The 22,010-nt window shown below is 42.1% G+C and overlaps 1 protein-coding gene across 4 annotated transcripts; it reads left to right on the top strand.

The window, feature by feature from the left end:
* The first annotated feature begins 7,755 nt into the window (after positions 1 to 7,755).
* NAT1 (N-acetyltransferase 1) lies at positions 7,756 to 21,581 on the top strand. 4 transcript variants are annotated; one of them, XM_055286770.2, is made up of 4 exons: positions 7,756 to 7,848; positions 10,057 to 10,440; positions 17,031 to 17,109; positions 19,943 to 21,581. In XM_055286770.2, exon 4 carries the CDS (start codon positions 19,949 to 19,951, stop codon positions 20,819 to 20,821), a length of 873 nt encoding a protein of 290 aa, XP_055142745.1. In that variant the 5' UTR covers positions 7,756 to 7,848; positions 10,057 to 10,440; positions 17,031 to 17,109; positions 19,943 to 19,948; the 3' UTR covers positions 20,822 to 21,581. The 4 variants fall into 4 exon arrangements, with proteins under 4 accessions (XP_055142745.1, XP_055142752.1, XP_055142760.1 ...); XM_055286777.2 differs by lacking the exon at positions 10,057 to 10,440; XM_055286785.2 differs by lacking the exons at positions 7,756 to 7,848; positions 10,057 to 10,440 and adding an exon at positions 13,919 to 14,609.
* Positions 21,582 to 22,010: the final 429 nt, after the last annotated feature.

Genomic DNA, 22,010 nt, shown 5'->3' with positions numbered 1-22,010 from the left:
CCGGAGTTGTTTGTTCCTCCTGGTGGGTTCGTGGTCTCGCCGACTTCAGGAATGAAGCCGCAGATCCTCATGGTGAGTGTTATAGCTCACAAAGGTAGTGAGGACCCAAAGAGTGAACAGCAGCAAGATTTATTGTGAAGAGCGAAAGAACAAAGCTTCCACAGCGTGGAAGGGGACCCAGGCAGGTTGCCCTGCTGGCTCGGGTGACCAGCTGTTATTCCCTTATTTGGCCCCACCCACATCCTGCTGATTGGTCAATTTTGCAGAGTACTGAGTGGTGCATTTACAATCCTTTAGCTAGACGCAGAGCGCAGATTGGTGCGCTTTTACAGAGTGCTGATTGGTGCGTTTACAATCCTTTAGCTACACACAGAGTACTGATTGGTGCATTTTTACAGAGTGCTGATTGGTGCATTTACAATCCTTTAGCTAGACACAAAAGTTCTCCAAGTCCTCACTCAACCCAGGATGTCCAGCTGGCTCCAGCTCTCACTATAAGATCTGCTTCTGTCGTATGTCTGTATGTTTATATGCTTGTATGTATGTACATTTCACTACCCAAATATATGAAAGAGCTCTAATTAATTGGCTTAAAGAAAAAGTAAATACTGAAATAAAATATGTCAGGAAAATAGAAATGACCTCAGATGCCTTTTATGTCATGTGACTTTAGTAATTTTGGGCAAATAAAACTAGTTTTTACGTTGTTGGTAAAATAAAATAGAAATGTCTTCAGAATCATCAGAGTTAAATATAACTGAGGCATTTTCACCTAGATCTACTGGTAAGGTAAGTTTAGGCTATCTGTCTTAGATTTTTAAGGTCACCAAATGTTGCTTCTGTGACATTTTTGATACTTCTTTGACTTTTCTGTGAGCTTAGGTCTTGGAGCCATTAGATTTCAGGCTCTAAACAAATGGCCACAGTGAGGCCTGTGGCCGTATGTGGAGTTCTCGCTGGCCCAGTAGTGCCTCCTGGCTATGCTGGGAAGGGTCAGACATTATCCTTACAGCTCTGTCCTCCATTGTGAGCTCTACAACTGGTGTGTACATTCAAGACCCAAATGGGCCCTACCCTTTATAGCCATCCTTGTGATACAGGAGTTAAGAAGCAATTACTTAGGCAGATAGTAAGGGTATGGGAGTCCTAGGTAAGGCTTTCCTTTTTAATGAAAAGCAGCCCCAAATCATTTTCTAACTAAGAGCAGCCTGCAGGCTGGGAGCTTGCACGGGTGAATGCCGGCAGGAAATATGGGCTAGACACGTTAAAGATGGTGGCTCTGTCTTCCCTTCTCTGAAAGCCACCTGTACTATAAAGGAGCAGACAAGATGGTGCCAATCAACTGGAAAGTCTATTTGCATAAGAAAATTAGGGTGGGGAAACCAGCCTTCTCCATGCACTATGTAGATGTCATACCTGATCTAACCAATTTGTGAACCCTATGTAAATCAGACACCACTTTCTCCTGCCTGCCTATAAAATCGGCTGCGGTCCGCTGCCTCCCTGACTTTTTAGATGTCTTTCTCTCTCTCTCTCTCTCGCAAAGAGCTGATCTCCCATATCCTTTCTTCTGTCTATTAAACTTTCCACTCCTTAACTCACCCACATGTATCTGTAACCTAAATTCTTTCTCCACACACAACAACGAATGCAAGGGTATATACCCCAGAGAGTGTAGCCGCTTCACGTGGGTGCACATGGGTACTTGGGACCCAGGATGAGTAGGGAAGTCAGTAGGGAGGGTGTCATAGTTTTAAAATTCTTTTCAGTAACTTAAAATCTTAAAGTCATGTTATGTTAAACTAAGTAATAAATAATCATGAAATATCTGAGCCATTTAAGTAACTTTAGAAACTGAAACGTTACTTATTAAACATAAGTTTAAGTTTATATACTTTGGCATTTTATTTTTAATATAATATAGAAAACTAAACATATTTCAATCTGTTAATATACAAAAAATTGAGGAAACATCTTTCTAAAAATTTTGATTTTTATCTACGAATACAGATATAAACAGTTCAAAATTACTTCCCATGTTTTTCACTGGAAATTAGTATTTCTAAGAGTTAAAATAGTAGTCAATATATGTAATTAAAACTATTAGGTGTAAGAGAATCAATTCTACAAACAAAATGTATAAAAAAAGTAAGATGTATTTTTGGTGAAGAAGGTTATAAGAGAGACATGAGGATGTTGTTTTAACTCTTAGAAATCCTTTTATCCTATTTGACGACCATAAAGTTTTGATTGCGGTATAAAGTGGAATGAGGTGACTGACACCATTTCTAGAAGATTTTAGTGGGCCAGTGCTCAGCTCCCAACTTCTGGACTGTATGCTCTAACTCTGGGGGACCTGTCTTGAGCCCTGACTTTGTCCTCTGGCTCCTTGAGGTTAGCTATCCACTGTGTTGGTAGGGGGTCGAGGTACTCCCGGACCATTGGTCACTACACTCCTTTGGGTGGTGTCAGCCAAAGCATTTCATAGTGCAGTTACGGCAAGATCCATTCTTGCTCACACATGCCAGCAGCAGTGGTAGTGGCAGCATGGTACGTTGCACGCTTGTCAGCTGAGGCAGAGTGTTAGCAGGTGCCAGAGTGCCTGCCTCCCTTCATCATAGTGGTGGAGGCAATGCAGCTGTAGGGGTGGGAGCTTGGTGGAGAAGCCTGATTGCAATTGTGTGCATGGTCATACTGGTGGTGGTATTGGCTTGGGGGTAGGGTGCTGGCAGACAACACAGGTCTGTGTGCCTTCTCTGTGCCCTGTAAGCAGGAGTGGTTGTTCGGGGCACCTGAGGATCCACTGTTCTCTGTGCCTAGTTTCACTCCCTCAGCAGTGTTAGCACAAGAGTGGGGCACTGGCAGGGGCAGGGCTGGCTGGTTCTGTGCCTGCCAAGGCTCCATCCGCAGTGATGGTTTGCAGAGGGAGGAGTGGCAGACTGTACTCCCGCCACAGCAGTGGCCGGGCACGGTGCACAGATACTCGCCCACTGGCAGATCAAGGAAAGCAAAATCTGCCCATTCAAACACATGCCAGCAAAGCAATGTGAGGAGTTGCACTGGGCCCTGGGGAAGCTGCAGTGTGGAGAGGGTGCATGCAGGCTGGTGTGTAGGTATGGGGGCTGCCATGCTGGAGCTCCTTGCAGGTTAGGTACAGTGTGCCAGTGCAGAAGCTATGATGCAGCCCCCAGGGCCCTGCAAGCAGGTGTGGCCAGGTTGGGGCCCTGGGAGAGGCCAGCAGACCAAGGGGTGCTCAGGTTGGACTGGCCCTATTTGATGGGCAAGACCACCCTGCAGAGTTCAGGACTGACAGTTCTCCAAGGGCTAAAGGCTCCTATGGCAGCAAGTGGAGCCTAGGGTGATGGCCATCCCTGCCCATGCTCTGCTGCAGATGCTCCCGGATCAAACCCTCTGGGCTCCACATCGGCTGGTTTGCTGCCCTCTACTTCTTTTCTAAGCAGCTCTCCCTGCCAACTTGTGTCTATGGTGGCTGAACTGTCTCCTTCTGTTGGAGTTCCAGAGACTCGTGGTGAAAGTGAGTTGCTCCATACCAGTTCAACTCACCTGTTCCTCTGGAGCTTCTGGGGCACAGGGACAACACCAGGTATGCAGTAGCCCCATGTAGGGTTCCCAGGTTTCCCCCTCTCAGTCCAGCTTTTGTGTGTTCCCTCTGTTCACTTTCAGTGCCTTCCCTCTGAAGATCTGCTAGGAGTATACCAGTCATCTTGGTCCCTTTGTGGCAGCTGTTTTTTTTTTTTTTTTTTTTTTTTTTTTTTTTTTTTTTTGAGACGGAGTCTCGCTCTGTCACCCAGGCTGGAGTGCAGTGGCGCTATCTTGGCTCACTGCAAGCTCCGCCTCCCGGGTTCACGCCATTCTCCTGCCTCAGCCTCTCCGAGTAGCTGGGACTACAGGCGCCCGCCACAACGCCCGGCTAATTTTTTGTATTTTTTTTTTAGTAGAGACGGGGTTTCACCGTGGTCTCGATCTGCTGACCTCGTGATCCGCCCGCCTCGGCCTCCCAAAGTGCTGGGATTACAAGCGTGAGCCACTGCGCCCGGCCTGTGGCAGCTGTTTTACCTGGCTGCATCTAGTCAGCCATCTTACCACCGCTCAAAAACTTCTTAATGTTAATGTGGGAAAAACTGAATGCTATTCCTCTAAGATCTTTACAAGGCAAAGATGCGCACTCTTGCCATTTCTATTGAATATAGGACTGGATGTATGAACAAGAGCAATTAGTCGAGAAAAAAATAAAAAGTACACAAGCCCTTTATTCATGTGTGTTGGCCACATAAATGTCTTCTTTTGAGAAGTGTCTGTTCATGTCCTTTGCCCACTTTTTAATGGGGTTGCTTGTTTTTTTCTGATAAACTTGTTTAAGCTCCTTATAGACGCTGGATATTACACCTTTGATGGATAGGTTGCAAAGATTTTCTCCCATTCTATAGGTTATTTGTTCACTCTGATAACAGTTTCTTTTGCTTTAATTAGAAATTATAGAAATTATAAATCACTTTGGGCAATATGGCCATTTTCATGACATTAGATAGCTCTTTTGTTTAATTAGACCCCATTTCTCAGTTTTTGCTTTTGTTGCCATTGCTTTTGATGTTTTCGTCATGAAATCTTTGCCCAAGTCTATTTCCTGAATAGTGTTGCCTAGATTTTCTTCTACGGTTTTTATAGTTTTGGGTTTTATATTTAAGTCTTTAATCCATCTTGACTTAATTTTTGTATAAGGCTTAAGGAAGGGGTCTAGTTTCAATTTTCTGTGTATGGCTAGCCAGTTCTCCCAGCACCATTTATTAAACAGGGAATTATTTCTCCATTGCTTGCTTTTGTGATGTTTGTTGAAGATTAGATGATTGTAGATGTGTGGTCTTATTTTTGAATTCTCTATTCTGTTCCATTGGTCTATGTGTCCGTTTTGGTATCAGTACCATGCTGTTTTGGTTATTGTAACCTTGTAGTATGATTTGAAGGTGGGTAGTGTGATGCCTCCAGCTTTGTTCTTTTTGGTTAGGATTGTCTTAGCTATCCAGGCTCTTGTTTTGGTTCCACATGAATTTTAAAATAGTTTTTTTTCTAATTCTTTGAAGAATGTCAGCGGTAGCTTGATGAGAATAGCATAGAAATTATAAATTACTTTGGGCAGTATGGCCATTTTCACGATATTGATTCTTCCTAACCATGAGCTCACCATCACTGATCATTAGAGAAACGCAAGTCAAAACCACAGTAAGATACCATCTCTTGCCAGTCAGAATGGCGATTATTAAAACATCAAGAAAAACAGATGCCAGTGAGGCTGCAGAGAGATAGGAATGCTTTTCCACTGTTGGTGGGAATGTAAGTTAGTTCAATCATTGTGGAAGTTGGTGTGGCAATTCCTCAAAGTCCTAGAATCAGAAATACCATTTGACCCAGCAATCCCATTCCTGGGTATATACCCAAAGGAATATAAATCATTCTATTATAAAGATACATGCATGTATATGTTCATTGCAGCACTATTCACAATAGCAAAGACATAGAATCAACCCAAATGCCCAACATTGACATACTAAACAAAGAAACTGTGGTACATATAGACCATGGAATACTATGCAGCCATAAAAAGGAATGAGATCATGTTCTTTGCAGGGACATGGATGGAGCTGAAAGCCATTATCCCCAGCAAACTGACACAGCAGCAGAAAACCAAACACTGCATGTTCTGACTCATAAGTGGGAGCTGAACAATGAGAACACATGGACATAGGGAGGGGAGCAAGACACACTGGGGCCTGTCGGGGTGAGGAGGGTGGGGTGTGGGGAGGGAGAGCATCAGGAAAAATAGCTAATGCATGATGGGCTTAATACTTAAATGATAGGTTGATAGGTGCAGCAAACCACCATGGCACACGTTTACCTATGTAACAAACCTGCACATCCTACACATGTACCCCAGGACTTAAAATAAAAAATCAAAAACAAAAACAAAAAAAGGAAGTAAAAAATAAGCTTAAAAGGAAAAAGTAAAATTTTTTTCTATTTGCCAATGACATGATCCTACATATAGAAAACTCAAAACACTTCATAGAGATTGTTAAATCCAGTAAAGTAGCAGGATACAAAATCAACATACAAAAATCAGTTGCACTTCTTTACACCAATAATGATCTATCTGAAAAAGAAATCAGGAAAACACAATCCATCACAATAGCATCAAAAAGAATAAAATAGAGGGTGGAACAAGGTGGCCAAATAGAACCTTCCAGTACTCATTCCCCTGCAGGGACATCAAGTTCAACAAATACCCTCACGAGCCCAGGAAGCACAGTGCGAAGACAGAATCTACCTCTTTAGGAAGTAAAAGGAATGTTAGGGTGGGATTTTGCATTTGAGCCTAGTGCTGACCCCACTGCAGTGGAACACAGCACTGGAAAGAGCCTCCAAGGCCCTTGATTCTAGGCTGGAGACCACAGAGGGAGCATTTAGACGCCACCCCCAACCCCAGGTCAGAGGGGAATCTGCTACCTCAGCAGGAGGAATCCAAGTTCCAGTCCACTTCACAACCACCTAACTAAAGTGGCCTTCGGCCAGACCCTAAAACAAGGATTTGCATTCAGGTAGATTATTTGGGAGATGATTTAAGGACGCACCAGTGCAGGAGTGGGACAGTGAGACCAGGGCAGTTTGAGAATCAATAAAGGGTGCATCATTGGCAAGTTACCTGTGGACAAAGGGAGCATAATTCCACTGGACAACACTAGGAGGCAGTGTTATACAAGCCTGAGAGTAATTCCACCTGACCAGGTACAGCACAAAGATATTTAGCCTCCAACTCCCATCACCTTGGGCTGAGTAGTGGTCCCAGACCCGTAGTTTTCAAGTCTGTCTAGCCTGCCTGAGGACATGCCAAGAGAAAGCCTTCCCATAGAGTCCTGAGTTCACGTGGCAGGATGCCAGAGGCATGTTCTAGAACAGTACGTGCCGAAGCACAATGCAACACTCACTCGTGGAATGTTCTCAAAACAAAGAAATGATAAATGTTTGAAGTGATAGATGTGCCAATTATCATTTGATCATTACACAATGTACACATGTATCAGAACATCACATTGTACCCTATAAACATGTATATTGTGTCAATAAAGAAACAAAAATTATGTTGTATAGAGAAAAATGCATAAGAAACAGCAAGAGTTATAGATCAATATCACGAATGTAAAGAAAAAACACCAGCATAAACAAAGCCATATGACATATATCACCCTCATACCACACACATGGAGCTCTTTCAGACACATTGCCCAGGGCCTTCAGGTAGAGGAGCCAGTGGGAATGAGGATGATGGACGAAGGGAAGGAAAATTTTTTAAAGAGGCCTAATGGGGATTGATGAAGAAAGTATGCCATAAACTTGGAGTGTGATTAAAGCCTTCCATCTGCCTCTTTTGCCGCCTCTAGGTTACCAGTTCTGCTTTTCCTGGACCTGTTCCAAGCTCTCATGTTCCACATCACACATGGGACATCTTGTGTCAGGCTCCCAGAGAGCTAGAACCAGGTGAAATATAAGAGCACAGTCCTCCCAGTCAGTGGCATGGGGATAATCGGACAATACAACTCTCCACACTTTTTTAATGGAGAGATGTGAATAAGAGGTCCACAGGAGCAACCTGAGGCCCTGCAACTACATTTCCCAGAGCTCCCTGGGGTAACCCTAATGTGACCCTGGGGGTGGGGCCACTTGGACATCCAATGAGAGCACTTCCCCTGCAGACTTTGAAAGTGAGAGCACTTCCTTATAGGCATTGGATGTGGCAGGATTGCATTCAAATTCCTGGTCGCCTGCTGAAATAACCTGGTAAGTGGAACTCTGTAAGGGACTTGCAGCGTACTTTGAAATTGGGGTTTAATCCTATCTCAAGTGTGAGTACAGGAGAGTAGATTCTACACGATGTCTACATTTCAAGTATAAGGTTGTTCAGAAAGTGTGGCTGGCACATACTTGGAAGCTAATGCTGTCACTACTCCACAGCTTAGTGGTGGCAGTTACAGGTCCTTGACTGAAACTGTTGGGTTTAGAGTCACAGCCACTTTATAGCTGTGAGAACTTGGCCTAGTCACTTAGTTTCCCTAAAACTCAGTTTCTTTTTCAGTAAAATGGAGCTTTGAGTACTGCTTGCTTAAAGGAGTTGTTGTGAGGATTAAATACGTGTATTAAAAGATAGCTAATGTGTTTAAGGCAACTTTCTCAACAGGATTTCCCTCTTGGTTACTTGTAACAGTGATGCTCACCCTCCTCTGACCCCAGTGGCTTGTGTCCCAAAGGACCCAGGTAGTCCTACAGGCAGCAAGCTCGTAATAATTCCTGCTCCTCTTGCACTAGCTGATAAAAAGCCCCTAATGATCCTGGATGTCCAGGAAGATTGAATTCTGTTGTTTGCAATGCCTATGGGAATTCCAGAGGGAAGTTTTTGTTTTTTTGAGACAGAGCCTTGCCCAGCTGCCCAGGCTAGAGTGCAGTGGCATCATCTCAGCTCACTGCAACCTCCTCCTCCTGAGTCCAAGTGATTCTCCTGCCTCAGCCTCCTGAGTAGCCGGGATTACAGGCACCCACCACTGTGGCTGGCTAATTTTTCTATTTTTAGTAGAGATGGGGTTGAGTTTTGTATTTTTAGTAGAGATGGGATTTCACCATCTTGGCTAGGCTCATCTCGAACTCCTGACCTCACGTGATCCACCCGCCTCCGCCTCCCAAAGTGCTGGGATTACAGGCGTGAGCCCCCACACCAGGGACGAAGTTTTATTATGGCCAAAGTTTCCTTAGTGAAGAGGGTCTCCAGGAGGCATGAATGACAAAAAAGTTAACTCCTTCACTGTCAGACTGAGAGCATCACCCCCTGAACATGGACTTGCAGAATTCCACAGAAGAGAGGAGACTGGCCTAGACAGACAGCCCCAGGAGCTGAGGGCCCAACGGGCTTTCTACCCTGGATGCTCCTCCCATGCCCTGACACGATGCCCACTACAATGGTATACTTGTTTGCTCTTTTCTAATTAAAAAACAAACAAACAAAAAATCAGACATACTGTTTGCTCTTCAATGCTTGAAACACAAAACAGGTGACACCACCTTCCTCCTCAAAAGGAACTTTTTAACTGTCAACTTTCTACCTGCACGCTGCCCAGAGACTTATTTTGTCTGGCCCTTGCCATCTTCAGCAGTAGCAGCTGTTTTTCTTTAGATTTGCTTTCCTGGCCCTGCTACAAGTACCCCCCACCACCTGCCTGGCCCCAGTCGGCATTAAATGGCAGCAGTGAGTGGCCTTCTGGACAGGAACAACTGTTGAATGATGGTCTTTGGGTGTGGCTAGTCCAGCAACCCCTTATCATCCAGAGACTCAATGAGCTGGCTTAGGAGGGGGCTTGGTTGTAGTGTCAATTTAGTGGCATTCCATGCCCTTCCTTCATGGTGGTAGAGACAAAACAAAAGAGAAGGAATAGGAAAAGAAAAGAAAAGAAAAAACACAGAAAGAAAAGCCACTCATTGGCTCTCCTTATTAATTCTTCTAATCATTAATGCCAGAAATCTATGCAGCAGGTGTAGATGATTTTATCTCAGTCCACAATTGTACTTGTGCTGACTGTAGCCTTAAGGCATAAGAGCCCTATCTCACAGGCAGGCTACCTCTGGGTGAATCTGCTTTTAATTAGTCTGTGTTGGGCTCTTGTTTGTAACTTTTTTAAGAGAAAGAATAAAGGTTTCTTTAGCGATAAAGAAAAAGAAAACCACTGCTGTATATTTAACATATATAGATTCTAGAGACCTGGAATTGAACAATGAGTTCTGCGTATCAACCTACTCTCCAGGGGTACCAGTCCAAGAATGTGATTATTGAAGTGCCAAATCACGTAGGGATAAATCACAATAGTTGGTCAACCGTTGAATATTGATCCTTCAACTAAACAACATTCATGAACTCTGCAGAAAAACATAAGCATTTTGCTCAACATTCAGGACCCTCTAGAAGTTGCCTTATTCTGTATATCTTACCTTTCTTTTACACAGCTCTCCAAAATGTCCACAAACGTGACTTAAGTCAGGTTCCCCCAAACCACACACCAAGACAAGAATCCATGTGCGAGTGACTGAAGGAAGTGCTGGGAGAGCCCCAGCTGCAGCCTGGATGTGAATTGCAACTCCAAAGTGTGTCCAGACTCAAGGCAAAGGCACTAGGCTTTCCAGACCTCCTACTAAGTCATTGATCCAGCACTGCCCTGCCAGGACATAAATCCCTGGCACCTCTAGCTCTCTGCAAAGGAGGGCAAAGCAGCTTCAGGAGCCCTTGGGAGTCCTCCAAAGAGAGTCTAGGGTACAGGTCCGAAAGTAGAAGAACATAGAAGGCAGGCCAGGGGCACTGCGAGATGGGAAAAGAGATCTGAAGGGATCCAGGTAAGTTATTGAAAGTATTCTTCCTGCGCTAACCCCAGTCCTGAATCCTTGCCAGTCAGCCCCGTCTTCCCTGTTAGGTACCCTGAGCAGGCTCTATTTTATGTCCTTCCGTACCTACAGTGGAAACCAATAGGTTTTTTTCTTTTTTCAGACAGAGTCTCACTCTATTGCTCAGGCTAGAGTGCAGTGGCACGATCTCAGCTCACTGCAACCTCCACCTCCCAGGTTCAAGTGATTCTCCTGCCTCAGCCTCTCAAATAGCTGGGACTATAGGCATGTGCCACCACACCTGGCCTTTTTTTTTTTTTTTTAATTTTTTATTAGAGATGGAGATTCACCGTGTTGGCCAGGCTGGTCTCAAACTCCTGACCTCAAGTGATCCACTCGCCTTGGCCTCCCAAATTGCTGGGATTACAGGCGTCAGCCATTGCGCCAAGACCCAGTAGGTCTAAGGGGTCTCATTTGAGTCATTGTATATAAGTATTTTTTTCAATGTTTTTTGTCTAAAAAACTTTAGACAGGGAATGCACTCTCCAATTACCTTCAAGCGCTACCCCTCCTTATTTTATTATACCTAGATACATCTTGCCTTTACATTTCAATAATTTAACCAGAATATGTTCTGTTAAAAATCTTTTCATTGGCGGGCCATCAGACTGGGTGACTCCTGTGGTTTCATTTTCATTCATTTTACTGTTTACCAGTAAACAGTAGAAAACTAGAGACTTCACCAATCAGAAACTGTCAACTAACCTCTAACTAGGGACTTTTCACTCTAACCAACCAAATAGCTTTTCTTTGTCTCACTCTTGTGAACATTTTATAAAGGTTTCTCTCCTGCCCTCCCCTTTCCTCAGCAGAGCATTGAGCCACCTGTGGTCTGGTGCTGCCTGGCTCATGAATTGCTGTCTGTTCAAGTAAACTTTAAAAAATGTTATACCTAAAAAATTATCTTTTAACAATTCCGGTGTTGACAGTACTGGATTGGACTCTCCTAGACTCTAGTCTTTGTTGATCTTCAGATTGAATTTTTAACGTCGTATTTCTTTTTTTTTCTGAGACAGAGTCTCACTCTTTCACCCAGGCTAGAGTTCAGTGGCGCTATCTCGGCTCACTGCAAGCTCCGCCTCCCGGGTTCACGCCATTCTCCTGCCTCAGCCTCCCGAGTAGCTGGGACTACAGGCACCCGCCACTGCGCCTGGCTAATTTTTTGTATTTTTAGTAGAGATGGGGTTTCGCCGTGTTAGCCAGGATGGTCTCGATCTCCTGACCTCGTGATCCGCCCTCCTGGGCCTCCCAAAGTGCTGGGATTACAGGCGTGAGCAACCGCGCCCGGCCTTAACATCATATTTCTATCTCCATATAAGCCAAAATGGCTCGTTCAAAAGCCATAACTCTCTTAACTTTTCTACTCTTTGTTCTGTATTGAAAGGAGTCAGTGTTCACCAACACTCCTTTAATGTGACCTCTCTACTTTTTGGTTTTCATATTCATCTACTTGTTCACTGGCCATCAAACCAAAACTATCCAGATAGCTCAGTTATTGCATTTCTCAAGCTCTTTTATGTTTGATATTACCTTTATATTCATGTTGCCTTTATGATCAAGTGAAATACTAGCCAGAATATTTGGAGCAAACCCTTTCCCTTCAATACTTTGAAGATATACTTCTATTACTTCACCAGTGGATATTTTTCTGTAACATTCTCTTGCTGCCCTGATGTTTTCTCTTTCATGAAATATTTTCTTTCTCTGCCAGATGCTTGAGTAGTTGTCTTTAGACTTTTAATAATTTAACAAAAATATATTCCAGTGGCAAACATGTATCGAACTTTCCCAGAATTTTTTCATCATTTCAGGAAAATATTTATCTTTACATACATTTTTCTTAACTTTTAAATCCTGGGGTACATGTACAGGTTTGTTATACAGGTAAACTTGTGTCATGGGGGTTTGTTGTACAGATTTTATCACCCAGGTATTAAGCCTAGTACCCATTAGTAATTTTTCCTGATCCTCTCCCTGCTCCCACCCTCCAACCTGTGAAAGGCCCCAGTGTGTGCTGTTTGCTTCTTTGTATTAATTCTCATCATTTAGCTCCCACTTATAAGTAGGAACATGTATTATTTCATTTCCTGCTCCTATGTTAGTTTGCTAAGGATAATAGCTTCCAGCTCCGTCCATGTTTCCATGAAAGACAGGATCTTGTTCATTTTAGTGGCTGCATAGTATTCCATAGTGTATAAGGACCACATTTTCTTTATCCAGTCTGTCATTGATGGGCATTTAGGTTGATTCTGTGTCTTTGCTATTGTGAAGACATGATCTTGTTCTTTTTAGTGGCTGCATAATATTCCATGGTGTATAAGTGCTACATTTTCTTTATCCAATCTGTCATTGATGGGCATTTAGGTTGATTCTGTCTTTGCTATTGTGAATAGTGCCATACATTTTTCTATTGCACTTTTTGCGTTCTGCACTTTGGAGCACCAATTGTCTTTGCATTGGCTTGTCCTTGTCTGCTTTCTATTTTACTCTATCTTAATTGCTTTATCATTTCATTAGCCTTTAGTAGGAATATCAAGTTTTCTGCCACATAAGCAATGTGATACGATATTGTATCTATATAGCTCCTTTCTGTTCATCATTATGTATTCTGTTGATTAATTAGTCCCATTCCTGTCCTTAATTAGTATTCTAAGGTATGAAATCTTTCTTTTCATAAAACTATTATTTTATCATTTTATTTTTAGCTGTTTTTTATTGAGTTTATTTTACACGGTCCATAGCCCCAGATACCTGTACAAATTTTTTTTTTTTCAGTTTATTTTTCTTCTTGAATTGGTTGTGGTTTTTTTGTATGTAACTTTTGCATGTTATGTCTTTTCTTCTAATCCCAATCTCATAGTATTTTCATTTTGTTTGTTCTCATCATTTTCATGTATGTATCGCTCTATTTCCACCTTTTATTTGTTGCTTGAATCTGGTGCGGCTGGTGAGATGTCCAGCTGGGGTTGGCGTACACTTGTCAGTCTAGGAAAATGATGGGACTAGTCTCAATCGTTTTAGGAGATTTATTTGCCAAAGTTAAGGATGTGGGCCTGGGAGACAGGTCTATGCCTTTCTCCGAAGATGATTTTGAGGACTGCAAATTTAAAGGGGAAGGATGGGATATCGAGAAGCACAGTTTTCATCTAAGAGCCGGGTAGGGAAAATAGTCATTCATGGCCTTTGGCTCAGTGAATGTGCATTTTTTTGCATGAGATGACATAAACAAAAGGGGCAGAGGAAAAATGCAAGGACTCTGCATTTTACATAACATACCTGGTGGCTCAGATGCTACTCTTTTAGCTGTGGTTTCAGTCAGTTGGTTACCCTGACTTTCTGTGGTGTCTAATTTTGAGTGACCTGGGATTTTTATAATTGCCAAACGTTTTGGTTTTAGAGTAGCTTCTAACAGCTCTGATACCTGCTGCCCATTTTCTATGGGTTGCCCTGAGGAGCTTAAATATCCTCTCTCTTTCCATAGCATCCCAAAGTTATGAGAAACCCCAAAAGTGTAGGCTGTCAGTGTAAATGTTTGCAGCCTTGTCTTTTGCCACTTGACAAGCTCCAGTCAGGGCAATCAATTTGGCTACTTGAACCAATCTGGCAAGGGGAAGAGGACTGGCTTCAGTTACCTCTAGTAAGGAAACCACAGCATATCCTGCTCCAAAATTTCCATTTTCTCATCTTAAATAAGACCCATCTGTATACCATTCTATCTCAGCATTATCCAGTGGCATCTCTTACAGGTCTGTATTGGGGATAAGTTGGTCAGTCATCAGAACACAGTCATGAGGGGTCTTGTTGGAAGGGCCTCGCAAGAGAGTGGCTGGATTAAGACGATAGAGCAGGAAATAGTAATATTGGGAGATGATAAAATGAAAATTTCATAAGAGGCTAACCAGTTGACAGACAGATAGTGGGTATGATGAGAATTTAGAAGGGTCTCAATAGGATGTGGCACAAAAATGATAAGGGGGGAACCCATAATTATTTCTTCAACAGACTTGTACAGAAGGGCCATGGCTGTTACTACTCTTACACAAGGAGGCAGCCCTCCAGCCACAGGGTCCCGCTGTTGGCTATAATAGCCTACAAGTCTCTGATGATCACCATGTTTCTGGGTCAGTACCCCAGATGGAGTACCTTCAGTTTCACATACAAAAAGGGAGAAAGGCAACTTGTAGTTTGGGTGCCGTGAGGCTGGGGAATTAGTGAGAATTTCCTTTATTTGTTATATAGCTGGTTGTCCCTCTGGAGTCCCCATGATGAGATCAGGTTGTTCATTTTTTAGGTATGCATATGGAGGGTAAGCCATAAAGGAGAAATTTGGTATCTAGTTTCTACAACAGCCTGCCAGTCCCCAAAATCCTCTAAGTTGTTTCTTGGTGATGGACATTGGGAAAGCTAAAATTTCTCTCACTTTGTCAGGGTTAATACTCAGGCCTTTGACCAAGATAATATGCCCCAAATACTTAACTTCCGGTAAGCACAGCTGAAGTTTGTCTTCAGACACTTTGCGTCCCTTGCTGGCTGAGTAAATATAGACTATCTTCCTGGGAGGAAGATGCTGCGCCTGGACAAAGGAGAAGGTCATCCACATACTGAATGAGTGTTGAGCCCTGGGGAAAAATTAAATCCTTTAAATCAGCTTTTAGTATTTGGGAAAAGTAAGTGGGACTTTCTGTGTACCCTCGGGGCATGACAGCCCACATATATTGCCATTCTTTCCAAGTAAAAGCAAACAAATATGGCTGTCTGGCTCTACAGGAATACTGAAAAAGGCACTGCAGAGATTCACAGCTGAGAAATACTGGCTGGTAGTGAGTATAGCTGATAGAACAGTATGTGGGTTGGGGACCACTGGGTGCTTGGGTATTACAATATTGTTTATTGCCCTCAAGTCCTGTACAAATCTCCATTTTCTTCTGCTTTGTTTCTTTACAAGGAATACAGGGCTATTGCAGGGGCTCGTGCAGGGAATAATGAGCCCCTTTTTAGATAGTCTTGTATAATAGGGGCAATTCCATTTGCAGCTTCCTGTCATAGAGGGTATTGTTTAAGGCTAGGCAGGGGTTTCTTTGGATTTATCTCTACCTTTATTGGAGTGGCTGAGAATATTTTCCCTATATCTGTATTGACTGAGACCATAAGTGGGAGGGGACATCCTTGAGCAAGGGTTCCTCTTCTGGTGTTAACAGGAAGACTGGGGAAGCTAAAAGGAGTTTCACTGTTTCCTCCTCTTTATTCCAGTGTTTTCTCTTCTCCTCTATTATTTCCTTCTGTGTCTCCATTTCATATTCCCGGCCACAAGATGATGTTTCAACACTACTAAATTCAACACTACTAAATTGTGGTATGTTGTCAGGACATTTTGTAATTCGGTATTTTTGGCCTCCTGGCCCCAATTCTAAAAAAAGTTCACGTTTTGATGAGAAAAAGACATGGGCATTATGGATGTTGAGGAGATCACAGCTCAAAAGATTGACAGGGGCCCCAGGGCATATAAGAAACATATGGTACCTACAGAGCATGTCACATACACTTAGAGCCTGCGGCGGGAGCTGAACCCGATGGAACGGTAAGGTATAGGTTTGGACTTAAAACAGGAGATCATTTTATTAGACACAGCCACCATGTTAATTCTTTCATTACTCTGAGAAATGGGCTTTCTAAATCAGGTGGGATTTATCAGAGATATAGTTGTGTCTGTGACAAGGCAGTTGTAAGCTCATGATTTATTATTATATTAATGTCTCCCAATTTGCTTGTCATGGCGAAGTTTTAACAGCTCACTAGGAGTTTCTTTGTGGGCAAAATACGGGGGAGGCGTGTGGCTTTTCATCTTGTAGCCATCTTATTTAGGAACCAAAAGGGGGAGGCAGGTTTGCATGACCCACTTACCAGCTTGACTTTTCCCTTTGGCTAAATGAGTTTGGGGGTCCCACAATTTAATTTCCTTTCACAGACTCCTCAGTTTTCTTTAGTGGAGGTGAGGGGAGGTGATTATGACAAGAGATGCTCTGATGGCGGATCTTCTGTATATAGATAGTCCTTCTTTCTTTTGAGCTGCATCATACATTAAGGGCCTTACCTTGTTTATCTACCTCAACATGCCCAATTATAGTTGTACCTGGAGGAAGACCAGGTGCTAGCACTACATCCTGGTCTTTGATGTGTTTGGTATATGTCATGGTAGTGATTGAGGGCATGGAACTTGGTTCACCCTTCCTTGCTGATCTCATGACAGTTCATCAGCTGGTGGGTTGCCTCTGGAGCCTGCGGAAGCCCTGCTCCTGGTGGCTTCCACGGCTTCCAGGTTTTTAACCCAGAAGGCTCCACCCCATCAGCGTTGCTCCCATCTCCATAGTTACAGTTTCCACACACTTTCTTATACAACTCAAATGTTTGCTTTACTGTGCAGTCCCTTCCCTCCGTTTTGTGATTTTTAGGACATCTTCATAATTTACGGTCTACAAAACTATTATTTTGTTTTCAAGGAAGTCATGTTATATATTTCTAACGGTCTTTTCTCTTATTTCTAGAATTCAAGCCAGGAAGAAGCAGCATTCTGTCTTCTGGATTAAAACTGAAGATCAACCTACTTCCAACTTACTAAGAAAGGTATTAAGTGCCTTTCTGAGAGCTCTCAGTGGGCTTCCTAAGCACGTTCACTCTGCCTCCTTTAAGTCTTATATTTATGATCAAGATGAAAGGGAGGGATGTATCACTGCACAGAGATTCTACAAGTGGATATATAAAGCTAATAATGTTTTCAGTGAGCTCTTCTCCTGGCAACTACTTTCCAAATGCTTTCAGCATTCCACCTTGAAGCACAACGTTAATAATGCACAATTTCTTATGTTCAGCCACAAAATGTTCAAGTGTGATTTGGTTACAACATATTGCTCTATCCAGGCCTCTAACAAAACTGACTTCTTTCAAATGGACTTGCAGTTGCTAAATTCCAAATCAACACTTTATCTTAAAAAAAGAAAAGGTAATCCCAGCACTTTGGGAGGCCGAGGCCGGCGGATCACGAGGTCAGGAGATCGAGACCATTCTGGCTAACACGGTGAAACCCCGTCTCTACTAAAAATACAAAAAATTGGCCGGGCATGGTGGCGGGCGCCTGTGGTCCCAGCTACTTGGGAGGCTGAGGCAGGAGAATGGCTGGTGTGAACCCGGGAGGCGGAGCTTGCAGTGAGCCGAGATCGCGCCACTGCACTCTGGCCTGGGCGAAAGAGCAAGACTCCGTCTCAAAAAAAAAAAAAAATAAAAAATAAAAGGAGGGGAAGGGTGGAGGGAGGGGAACAGAGAGGGTACAAGAGACAAAAAAAGAAAAAGAGGAAAACAAATGCTTGTAAACAAGTTATACCAAATAAAAGAGATATAAAATAATTTCTTAAGGAATGATATTCTAAGCAAGAATCAAATGTCCAGGTATGTATAAACTGCCTTCTTCCTTTTAGATCAGCTTCTCTCTCTTCTTTACATACTCAGTACAAATTCTAGGTGAGGGGGCAGAGAGGGGTTGGCATTGTCTGACCAAATACAACTTGTTCTCTCTCTGAGTGGTAGAACTTTAGAGCTTGACCAAATGTTACGAAAGGGTGCTGGTGGAAGTTAGGATGAGAAGAAATGCAATCTAATAGATTTAGGAGAAATGATGTTGTGTTGTAGACATCAAGAACAGAGAAAGTTGGAAACTGGCAATATGGGGAGGATAGCTGGGTCAGAAAGGAAAAATAGGAGAATATAGAAGAAATGTTATGAGAAGGGAAAATAAGAGATGCTTCACTTATCACCATTCCTCTCGGGGCAGGTCCCTTTGTACAAGGTCATCCTCAGGCCATACCACATTACAAAAGAGTTATACCTGAGGTCTGTACAGCACTGTTGCAATCAAAGTCTCAAAAGATTAAGACACTATGATGGCAGGTTTCAAAAACCTTTTCTAAAATATTTAACAAAATAAGGGGCATTTATTTTTTTTTGGTTCATGTCACCTGAAAGTTAAAAGATAGCTTTTGGCTTCATTGAGGTCTTTCCTCATTCTACCTTCTCTTGTTTTTCATTTCTTGGTAAACTTGGTGAACTCTTTGTTAGTGTTGTTCTTCAGTAGGTTCTCACCAATAGCTTTGAATGAATACACCACCAGCTTCTACTCACCAATAGCTTTGAATGAATACCCCACCAGCTTCTACCTTGTAGCAGAATGTATAAGCTTAGGTTTCAGCAAAAGTTCCTCAATAAAGTCTCAGATCTACTTAGGTCATATGTTATCCATGAGGCAAGCACTGGTCCTAGAGCATATGTGTTCAAATTGGTCCCACCTAGTTCACGTGACTGTCCATAAGGCGCAATATGGGCAGCCTATTCTCTATACAGTATCTGGAAACATCGCTTTGATTGTGGCAAACATTGCTCAATTACAACCCTTCTCTCAGGCCTCTCTCATTTACATTTCTCATTTCACTTAACAGTAAAAGCCAGAATGCCAGTCTTAGCTCCAAGGCTGCAGTTGCCTGTCAGATCTCATCTCAATCCACTCTCCTTCTCACTCATATGCTCCAATTACCCTGGCTTCCTGAATGTTTTTTGAACGCTCAAGGCAGTTTCCAGCTTAAGGCCTTGTTATTTTCTGTTCTCCTACTTGGAACAATCCTCCTCACGCATATCCTTAGGCCTTATTCTCTGGCATCCTTCAAATCTTAGTGAGTGTTTTTTTTGTTGTTGTTTTGTTTTTAACCAACTAATTTGAAATTGGAGCTCTCCCTGTGCACTTACTGAGTCCTTTCTTTACTTTAGTTTTCCCAGGGCACTTACTACAATCTAACAGATTGCATGTTTTATCCGCGTATTCAGTTTCCTATATATGTCACTCCAACTCCCACTAAAATATAAGATTTTTGAGAGTAAGCAAGCACTAGATCAGTAGGAAACACATTATAGCTATTCAGTGAACTATTTCTTGAGTTAATCAATGGATGAGTGAAGGAATACAGTTCTTTGAGTGGGAAACTTTGTATAAGGCTCAGCTAAAAGGGAAATTGAGTGGGTCAGGTACCACGGATACTATACACTCTGTTGCATGATTCTCCTGCCTACATCAGAAGATGTTTATAAGCTATTTTAAAGGATACCAATTGGAATCTCTCTTTTATTAATCACCAAGAGAACCATGAACAAGCTGTTTATCATTTGACTCATCATTTAATCTTGATTTCCAGCTTCTCACACTTGAAAGAAGACCTAATACATTTCTCACAGGATTCTGGGACTATTAACTGAACTTACGTGTGTAAAAGGAATTCATACGATGAAAGCACTAGAAATAATTATTATACTTATAACTATCGTATTTTTACATGTTTAAAATATAGCCATAATTAGCCTACTCAAATCCAAGTGTAAAAGTAATATGATTTGCTTTCGTTTTGTTTTCCTTGCTTAGGGGATCATGGACATTGAAGCATATTTTGAAAGAATTGGCTATAAGAAGTCTAGGAACAAATTGGACTTGGAAACATTAACTGACATTCTTCAGCACCAGATCCGAGCTGTTCCCTTTGAGAACCTTAACATCCATTGTGGGGAAGCCATGGACTTAGGCTTAGAGGCCATTTTTGATCAAGTTGTGAGAAGAAATCGGGGTGGGTGGTGTCTTCAGGTCAATCATCTTCTGTACTGGGCTCTGACCACTATTGGTTTTGAGACCACGATTTTGGGAGGGTATGTTTACAGCACTCCAGCCAAAAAATACAGCACTGGCATGATTCACCTTCTCCTGCAGGTGACCATTGATGGCAGGAACTACATTGTCGACGCTGGGTTTGGACGCTCATACCAGATGTGGCAGCCTCTGGAGTTAATTTCTGGGAAGGATCAGCCTCAGGTGCCTTGCATCTTCCGATTGACGGAAGAGAATGGATTCTGGTATCTAGACCAAATCAGAAGGGAACAGTACATTCCAAATGAAGAATTTCTTAATTCTGATCTCCTAGAAGACAGCAAATACCGAAAAATCTACTCCTTTACTCTTGAGCCTCGAACAATTGAAGATTTTGAGTCTGTGAATACATACCTGCAGACATCTCCAGCATCTGTGTTTACTAGTAAATCATTTTGTTCCTTGCAGACCCCAGATGGGGTTCACTGTTTGGTGGGCTTCACCCTCACCTATAGGAGATTCACTTATAAGGACAATACAGATCTGATAGAGTTCAAGACTCTGAATGAGGAAGAAATAGAAAAAGTGCTGAAAAATATATTTAATATTTCCTTGGAGAGAAAGCTTGTGCCCAAACATGGTGATAGATTTTTTACTATTTAGAATAAGGAGTAAAACAATCTTGTCTATTTGTCACCCAGCTCACCAGTTATCAACTGATGACCTATCATGTATCTTCTGTACCCTTACCTTATTTTGAAGAAAATCCTAGACATCAAATCATTTCACCTGTAAAAATGTCATCATATATAATCAAACAGCTTTTTAAAGAAACATAACCACAAACCTTTTCAAATAATAATAATAAATGTATTTTAAAGATGGCCTGTGGTTATCTTGGAAATTGGTGATTTATTTTAGAAAGCTTTTAATGTTGGTTTATTGTTGAATTCCTAGAAAACTTCTATTGGTAGATGAGTATATAAAATATTGTAAAAAAAACTTATTGTCTATAAAGTATATTAAAACATTGTTGGCTAATATGATTTGAAAAAAAGTGGTTTTTTGGAAGACTTAGGGTATTATGGGGCTACATAATTTTTCCTCAATGCTCTCTTCCTCTGATCTTTCTTGTCTCTTAAATTACTTTACTTCCTTGCACACTTTGCCATATGAGAACGAACACGAGCTTTTCTTGTGTGGACCTGAGTTGAAATCCTGTGGACACTGGGTGAATTACTTTTTAGATCTGTAGCTCTGACTCCTCAGGCATAAAATGGGAATAATGCTTTTACAGTTCAGTGGCAGAACTAAACTCCCAACAAATATTTGTTATATGGATCAATTAATAATGTCAGTAATGTTTTTGGTACAAAGTCATTATTTAATAAAAGTTATTGTTCTATCTTGCTTGCCCCCCCCACCCCTGTCATCTGCCTGCTTCTTTCTTGATTAAATATTGATAGGATATTAGATGCCCAAGATCTAAGAGTGTGTTCTGTGCTTCAGAATCTGAATCTTTGCTTATCTATAATTCAGATTTTCTGTTTGTGGATTCCAGTATCAGGACTATAGTTTAATTTGCAGACTTGATCTTACACTATTCTCCCTCTTCAATGTGTAATCATTGTAATAAGGTTAAGAGAAAGGCAGGGACTAGAATGAAGAAATTTTAGTTAAGAGAACAAGATACATTGTAACATGGGTATTTTATGCAGCAATTTAACAGTTGGGAGATGCTGGTGTGGGTGGATATCTTAGGAAGAGGTAGAAATGAGACATGGCCTCAGTGGGAAGGAAGGATGAAAGACATATTTTAGTATTTGATGGCTTGCCATCTTACTTACTGTAC

The sequence above is a fragment of the Symphalangus syndactylus genome, chromosome 1 (genome assembly GCF_028878055.3).
Source record: "Symphalangus syndactylus isolate Jambi chromosome 1, NHGRI_mSymSyn1-v2.1_pri, whole genome shotgun sequence".
NCBI classification, from domain to species: Eukaryota; Metazoa; Chordata; class Mammalia; order Primates; family Hylobatidae; genus Symphalangus; species Symphalangus syndactylus.
Note: the sequence above shows the minus strand (reverse complement) of the source record. Positions and strands in the feature narration are given on the sequence as shown.

Bases quoted from the DNA above. Each gene is read 5' to 3' on its own strand.
- NAT1 (XM_055286777.2), top strand. From the start codon at position 19,949: ATGGACATTGAAGCATATTTTGAAAGAATTGGCTATAAGAAGTCTAGG.